Source organism: Monoraphidium neglectum (genome assembly GCF_000611645.1).
Source record: "Monoraphidium neglectum strain SAG 48.87 unplaced genomic scaffold scaffold02602, whole genome shotgun sequence".
NCBI classification, from domain to species: domain Eukaryota; kingdom Viridiplantae; phylum Chlorophyta; class Chlorophyceae; order Sphaeropleales; family Selenastraceae; genus Monoraphidium; species Monoraphidium neglectum.
The window spans coordinates 1-7,838 of NW_014011026.1; the positions used below are offsets into that span (position 1 = coordinate 1).

The following is a 7,838-nucleotide window of genomic DNA, read 5'->3' on the forward strand; positions in this document are numbered from 1 at the left end:
GCCCGAGCCCCGGCAAGGCCGCGTTTGGCCGCACGCTGCCGGGCGCGCCCGCGGGCGACGGCGGCGGCGCCAAGAAGGCGGCGGCGAAGCGCAAGCCGCGGGGTGAGCGGCGCGGCCCAGCGCGTCGCATCCTCAAACTCCACCCCTGGCACCATCCCTGCCGGCTGCGCTCACTGCCGCCGCCGGCCTCTGCCCTCGCAACGCCCCGCCTATTCCCGAGCAGCGTGCCCAAAGTCACCCAAGCATGCCGTGCCGTCAAGCCCTGGCCCTGAAGCCCGCACCCTTGCCCCCATACACACACACACACACACACACAACAGAAACAACACACATACACATACACACACAACACACACACAACACACACACACAACACACACACACAACACACACAACAAACAACATACACACCCACAACACACACACACAAACAGCCAAGGCCGTCATCATGGACTCAGACGACGACGACGGCCCCTCAGCGCCCTCAGGCAGCGGCGGCGGCGGCGCCTTCGGCGGCTTCAAGCCCCCTGCAGGCGCAGGCGCCGGCGTCGGCGGCTGCGCGTACGACTATCCAGAGTACGACGCGGCCACGCCCTCACCCGCGGTCGCGCGCAAGAAGGTCGCCAAGCTCGCAGCCTCCTCGCCGGTGCCCGCCCCACCTGCGGCGCTGGCCGGCGGCGGCAGGCGCGGCGGCGGTGGCGGTGGCGGGGGCGCCAAGGCGGGCGCCAAGAAGGGGGCCGCTGCGGGGGGCGCCAAGAAGGCGGCGGCGGCGGCGGTCGAGGACGATGACGTCATATTGGTCGACGACAGCCCGGTGGGCGCGGCGATCCCGGCAGTGGCGGCGGCGGCCGGCGGCGGGCGCGCGGCGGCGGGGCGCGCGCGGCGGGCGCCGGTGAAGAGCTATGTGGAGAGCGAAGAGGGGAGCGGGGACGATGATGATGATGATGATGACGAGTATGATGGGGGCTCGGACTTTGGCTCGGACTGAGGGTGCGAGGGTGCGGCGCACTGCGGTCTCCTTGGAAGTTTTGCCTGGGCTTGCGGTTGCTGGCCCTCGGCGCTTGCACCTAGGATGCACATTGGGTCGACAGAGTGTACAAATAGAAGTCAGCTGTAACATGGACCACCTCGCATGTGTTGACCGAACGTGGGGGGGGCCTGCGGCGGGATGAGGGGATACGTCTCGGGGCCCCTGCGAGCAGCTGCGTGGTGAACCACATGGTGGGGCTGCTGGACGGCTGAGGGATGGGCAGGAAAAGGTGCAACACACCTCCCGACAGGAGGGTGGGTCAAGACTCGTGGGCAAGGATGCTGTCACTCCAGTAGAATCGCCAGGCAGCATGCAAAGCGGGTGCAGCACTTGACTCAACTCTGCGCCCCTCAGCTCCTTTCCGCATCTTACAATACTGTTGATACTGCAATCTTAGTTTGTATTTTATTGATGGCCACAACAGTCTGTGCAACGTGCTTCAATTTTTGCGTTTCAGGTCACCGGTTGGTGGACTGGGTTTTGCCGCAGCTGCATGGCGACCGGGCAAGATGCCCAATGTGGGAGAAACATGCCAGCGGCTTGAGACAGCCGGCCGCCGTTTTTACCTATGGGCTGCCACCCAACCAGCAACCATTTCGCCAATCCTTTGAGCTAGGCTCGCATGCGAGGCACTGCTGCCAAGTCACCTATACCAACACCATTCTCTCAGGGCTTATAGACCCTCTATTTCAGTGTTGTGGGGTCCACATACCTCTGTTGATCCATAGCATGCGAGAGCGCACGCGCTCAGTGAGTGCAGTACCGCAGTGCATGCAGGGCACAAGTTTCACGTCTACGAGCATGCACCACTAGGCGTTGCTGGTGCAGGTCTAGCTACTGATGAGGTCGACCGAGCTGGCGAGCACATGATACTCGCCCCAGAATGTGGCAAGCAAATGTCGTCACCACGGGTGACCTGGTGCCGACTTGGCCCGCATCCTGGAATCAGGACGGTGCATCTGTCCTGCGCCTTACACGCAGGATTTCTAATTGCAAGCTGTTACCCCACACCGATTTAATTCGTTTGAGTTGTCATTGCCACTGTCTGTTGATCTGTTGCACCTCTCTGTGACCTGCTTGCGGGTTGATTGGCAAGCGCCGCAACCTCACTTAATTCCGAATAAATTTGACGTGTTTACAATCCAGCTCGTGTGCACGACAAGGAGATCTGGGAGTGATCAGTGCCTAGAGGCCTTGCTGCAGCACGGATTTTTATAGAAGTCTCACGCATCTAGGCTGAACAAGGGTTGTTTGCAGCTCGAACCAGAATGGCGCAGCGATCAGTGGCACGGCAACCACCTGTGGCGCCGCTGCTGGCGCTCCTGTGCATGGCAGCAGCTTTGCGTGGTTGCAGCTGCTTAAAGGTCACTGTTCACCCAGGCGGCACAGAGTGCTTGACTGAACCAGTCTCCCAGGAGCATTTCACGGTGCGAGGGCGAGCCGCTTGGTCCTGTGCCGCCCGACTTGCCATCCTCGCACGCTCATCATCTGTTCTTGTCTGTTATGGCCAACTCTTCCACCAATTGATTGTGTGATTGATTGGCGCATGTGGAGGACTGGGATCCTTCACACTCGTACCGCCATGCGCGTTGCTTTCGCCGCTCACGGCATGCACTCCTGCCGGCCTCGCGTGCCTGGGGCACCGCCGGCTGTGGGCTGCCAAAACCGCCCCCGCAGGTTCATGGCGGACCACGGATAGAGGGCGCCTTTTTCGTCGCCAGCCGGCAGCCCCACCACGCCGCAGCCGTGACGGTCCTGGTGAGGCAGCGGCCGCTTGCCCCGAAAACGAAGAGCAGCGACGAACCACCTCAAGGCATGCGTGCGCCGTTTTTGCTTTCAGCCGTGTCGCAAGCGCTCGGCCTGCACGCCCCGCCTCAAAGCGGGTCACCCAGTTTCGTAGCATGCAGCCTCCTCTCATCCACGCATTTGTTGCTTGACCATGTGCACGTCAACGACCGCCGCAGCTGTACAGCCCCACTAGCGAGCTGATGTGGTCTCAGGCCCACGTGGACACTGAGGCGCACTTCAACGTCGCCGCGCGCGGCGCGGGCAGCTACAAAGTCTGGTGAGGGGGGGTGGGCAGCTGCCGAGGTGGCAGGTGCGCTGGGAGCGTGGGCAGCCGCGGCCCCGGCCTGCTGGGCGCCTGGTCCAAACATGGGGGGCGCGGCAGCGCCCACAGCATTCGCGGGAGGATGCCCCAGGCTTGGACGAGCGTGGTCTGCATCAAAGCAGCGCGCGGCGTGAGGCACTGCAGCTGGATCAAACATGGCCGCCAGCCTGACGCGCCCGACGGTGCTGTCCGTCGCGTTTTCTGCCCGTAAACAGCCGCGCCGCCGCCGTGCGCCGCTCCCCCCCCCCCTTCTTCCAAACGTGTCAGCTTCCAGAGCAACTCGCGGGCTGATGTTCTCGTTGACCTGGTCTACTTCTCATTGGGCCACCTCAGGTCGGTGGCGTAGTGAGAGTGCTGTACAGAGTGATGTTGGATTTGTTGTTCACATATCCGGCAGAGCACCGTTGTTCTCTTGCCAGCACTGCGTGATGCCTGTCTGGCGGCCCAGACGAGCTGTCTGTGTGACTGATGAATCCAGTCTCCCGGCTGCTTGGGTCGGCGGCACGAGAGCCGCCGTCCTGCCCTGGCCGCACCTGGTGGGCGCAGGGGGGTTGTAAGGCAGCCATGTCCGGCAGCCATTCAGTGGCCAGACTTGGGCCACATGCAGATGCCGAGAAACGCCGGCTGCCCAAGTCTATGACACGTCAGTGCTTCTAGACAGGGGAGAGTTTTTATGGTGCCCTCCTCCACCCCTCTGGCCTGTGAACACCAAACTGATCATATCTTGGTGTTGCCCCCTACCCGTGCTGCCTTCCCCTAGGCGCCCCGGCCAGGTCAACGTGCCCAAAGGCAGCCAGGAAACACGGTAAGGAGGGCACAAACTTTGGGCCGCCTGAAGGGGTGGCAGCAGGCTTCCCTTTGCAGTCGTCGATATGGTTCAATGCATCTTCCCCATACTTGCATCACAACACCACGTCTCCGCCTGACATCGGCCCCTTTCCCTCACCTCGTTGTGTCAAAACAACGTTTATCAACTGATCAGCAAGGCGTGGGGCCGCAGATGCCACACTTTGGAGGAGCAGCCCTGGGCTTTCCATACTCACCTCAAAATACTCACTTGCCACTCCCCCCACCCCCCGCCCCGATGCCAGCCTTGTATTAATGTAAAACACGGGGAATGGGTCGGTGGTGAGGCACCTGAGCGCTTGGATGCAAACCAACACGGGCGGCTCCGAACCACAACCCCTGTCCGACCTGCACCCCCGACCGCGATATCGGCCCAGGGGCAAGGAGCTGGCCAGCAAGAGCCACCTGGATGAGGTGAAGCGCAACGTGATGGTGGTGGGCGAGCTGGTGGAGATCCTGAATGGGGAGCAGCGCTACCTGCAGCGGAAGCTGGACCGCCACGTGCAGACATGCGTGAGCGCCGAATTGGTTGGGGAGGGGGCTCGGGGGCCCTCCGGGAGCGTGCGGCAGGACAGGGGGCTGCGACGCTTTGGGCAGGGCGGGGGCTGGCGCGGGCATGCACGGAGAACATGAGGCGCGATGCGCGCCTGCGCTGGGCTGCATCTTGTTGCGCTCCGGCACTGGGTGCGGTGGTCGGCAGCTGCCCTTTTCGCAGTGCGCTGCCGTTTTCGCATTTGACCCCAGCCACCCCTGGCACACCCCGTCCCTCGCTCGGAGCGCAGCGCAGCAACAACAGCCGCACACTGGTGCGTTTGATGTGTGCATGTGGCTGCGTATGTGCATGTATGTGTGTGTCAAGGGAGGGGCAGAGAAAGTGGCTGGGAGTTTCCGGACGGCGCAGCACACGCGCATCGGCGGCATGTTGACTGGGCTGCATCCATGCCGCTGCAGCTCCCTCGCAATCGCTCCGCTGCTCGTGCGTAAGCGCTGAGCGCTTCTATCTGCCGCGCTCACCCTTGTTGTTACCCCACTTCCGGTCCGCAATCACGCCCGCCTGGGCACACACGCCTCCCCAGTGGTACACCGTCCTGGAGGTCGCCGTGCTGGCGGCGGTGGGCTGCTTCAATGTCTTCGCGCTCTCAAGCATGTTCAAGGGCCCGGTCGGAGGCCGGTTCGGATATGGGGGCCGCATCGTCGTCTGAGTCGTTGCAGGGCCTCCCGCCACGGATTCGGAGGCGCGCGGCCGCTGGTGGGGAGGACGCCGCCCCGCCGCCGAGTCGTCCCATGTTGCGTTGTCGGCGGATGGCGGCAAGGCGTCGCAGTTGTTCGTCAGTGTTGCGGACCGCCAGCGGTGTTTTTGCATATAGTTGTAACCCGTGATCTATGATGATGCACATGCAAAGCTGGGCATGCAGTTGCCGCCGTTGCATTGATGAGTTGACCCCCTGCCCGCCGCTCACGCTGCCTGCTGGGGGGTGCCTGGGTGCAGCGCATAACAGGCACGCTGAGGAATTCAAGCACCTTGCGAAGATACAATTGGGTGCCATCAGCAGCTCAACGAATCCTTTTGCACACCACGAGGCCGATCTGGTAGCCAACATGCTCTCCAGTGTGCTTCAGCAGGGGTCGCCCCTGCTGGGCAGCATCGCAGCTGCATGCGTCGGTGCCTTCAGTCGAAACCAAGTACGCCGGGAGGGAGGGCCACGGCCTTTTCGATCACCGCAGCGAAGCCCTATTGTTCGTCGTGGCCCCTGCTGCTGCGGCCTGATGACGTCAAATTAATGCGTTACCTACACCGGTCATCGATGCTTGCAGGGCGCCGCGCGGGGTCTGCTGACCTACATGCCGAAGCCGGGCAGCGGCAAGACCAAGGCGGTGACCCTTATCCCAGGGGACGGCATCGGGCCAGAGGTGACGGACGCGGTGGTGCAGATCGTGGACGCGCTGGAGGCGCCCATCGTCTGGGAAAGGTGCGCGCAGTGCAGCAGAGCGCCGCCGCGCGCGCTCTGGCGACGCCCGGGCATGCCGCGCTCGTGGCCCTCTCTTTCAGGGGCAGCTGCAATAGTGGGTGATGCATAACTTCTGTTGCTGTCATATACAGCCCGCTGGTTCCGCTGCTGTGCGCACGCGGGTGCGCCTGACTTGCAGACGGCGGTTTCGCCAGCAGCGTCGATTACTAATGGCCGCCCCTCACTCGCAGGTTTGACGGCTTGTCAGGCTCCTTGCCCGACGGCACGCCGCGGTTGGAGGTGCCCAAGGATGTCCTGGACTCGATTCGCAAGAACGGGGTGCGCAGCGCGGATGAGCAGCCACCCTGTAACGAGCGGTTTGTCCTTGGGTGGCAGCAGCAGCAGAAATAGGGCAGCTGCAGGCAAACGCCAGGCTTGCAGCCGGGCAAGTCCGGGTCTTTGCAGGGAAGGGCAGCCACCGCAGCAGTTGTCGCGGCAGCGGCAGCGGCAGCAGTAGCAGCTGCCCCTGCAGCCGCAGCAGCATCACTTCACATTGCATGCCCGGACGCTGCATCCAGTGACAGTCTCTGCGGAGGCGCTGCGCCAGACACCTACCAGTCTGGAAATTCCAAGGCCGCCGTCGGCCTGCATGTGTGTGCGCCCCTCGCAGCACCCGCGCCTGATGTCGCCAGCCGCGTCAAAGCCGTGCCCGCCCGGCCGCCGCGCCTGGCCTGTCCCCCCCTCCCAAAGGTGTGCCTCAAGGGGACGCTATTCACGCCGCTTTCGCACAAGAACACCTCAACACAGTCACTCAACGTGCAGGTGGGGGCACAGCAGCCACAGGGGCTCAGTCTCTCCTATGCCCGGGGCGACCGTGACCACACGCAGCCGAGGCAGCCTCTCGGAGGACCACCAGAAGCATTCCGGTGTCACCCGGGCACACGAGCACACGAGCCCTCACGCGCCTGGCGCACAGCCGAGAAGCGGCCGCGTACACCGTCGTCGGCTGGCCGTAGAGCGACGCGTGTGCCTCCAGCAGCTGCGTCCCTTCACATTCCAGGCGCCGCCCGCTCTCGTCTCACCTCACGGCTGCCCTCCTGCCACCCCGCCCAGCGCCTTGCGACGCCGCGCGCCACGTGCCTGCCCCCACTACTCCTGTTGCTCCCCCTCCCTTCTGCTGCCCGCTCGACTTCCCTGCTTGTGCAACTCCCTCTGCATCCCTCCCCCTCGCCCCTGGTACCCCTCGCCCCTCCTGAAACCCCTGTTGACCTGCGTCACACCCAACAACCCCCCACACACGCCCTCATACAAACACACATGCACACACAAAAATGCACACACAAACAAACACACATACACATGCACACACACACATACGCATACACACACACTCACACACACAAACACTGGCCCTTACAAATACACATGCACACACTACATACACGTACACACACACACACATACACATGCGCACGCACACATCTTCCCCCTCAGCTGCGGAAGGATCTTGATCTGGTCGTCAACCTGGTCCACGGCTTCAGCATCCCGGGCCTCAAGACCCGCCACGAGGACCTTGACATCGTCGTCATCAGGTGTGCACGCAGCCCAGGGATTACGCGCCTGTCCTTTTTTGGCATCTAGAAACGTCGACCCTGGGGGTGGCGCCGCGGGATGGTCGGCGTGTGCACCTGAAGGGAGGCCCCCTGCCCGGCCGGCCCCGGCCCGCGCCTTGCGCGGCCGCGGACGGCGCGCTGAGCCGGCCCGCGGCAGTGTTGGCGCCCTGCAGACCGAGCGTGCGCGCCCCTAGTTTAAGAGTCCTGCGCTGAACCTGCCTCGCCCCGGGCGCGCTCCTGCGCGTGCTTGTGCGTCCTGCCGCTGATGATGCTGGCGGTGTCGCTGCCGC

General features: G+C 63.5%; 2 protein-coding genes across 2 annotated transcripts; both read left to right on the top strand.

The window, feature by feature from the left end:
• Positions 1–448: 448 nt before the first annotated feature.
• Positions 449–988, top strand: MNEG_11125 (hypothetical protein; the record flags this gene model as incomplete). Its single annotated transcript, XM_014040402.1, has 1 exon — positions 449–988. The coding sequence occupies one exon, from the start codon at positions 449–451 to the stop codon at positions 986–988; it is 540 nt and encodes a 179-aa protein (XP_013895856.1).
• Positions 989–3,018: 2,030 nt separating this feature from the next.
• Positions 3,019–7,576, top strand: MNEG_11126 (isocitrate dehydrogenase (NAD+); the record flags this gene model as incomplete). Its single annotated transcript, XM_014040403.1, has 9 exons — positions 3,019–3,095; positions 3,408–3,473; positions 3,901–3,945; positions 4,364–4,547; positions 5,063–5,146; positions 5,802–5,956; positions 6,187–6,274; positions 6,686–6,757; positions 7,430–7,576. The coding sequence occupies 9 exons, from the start codon at positions 3,019–3,021 to the stop codon at positions 7,574–7,576; spliced, it is 918 nt and encodes a 305-aa protein (XP_013895857.1).
• Between the last annotated feature and the right edge of the window lie 262 nt (positions 7,577–7,838).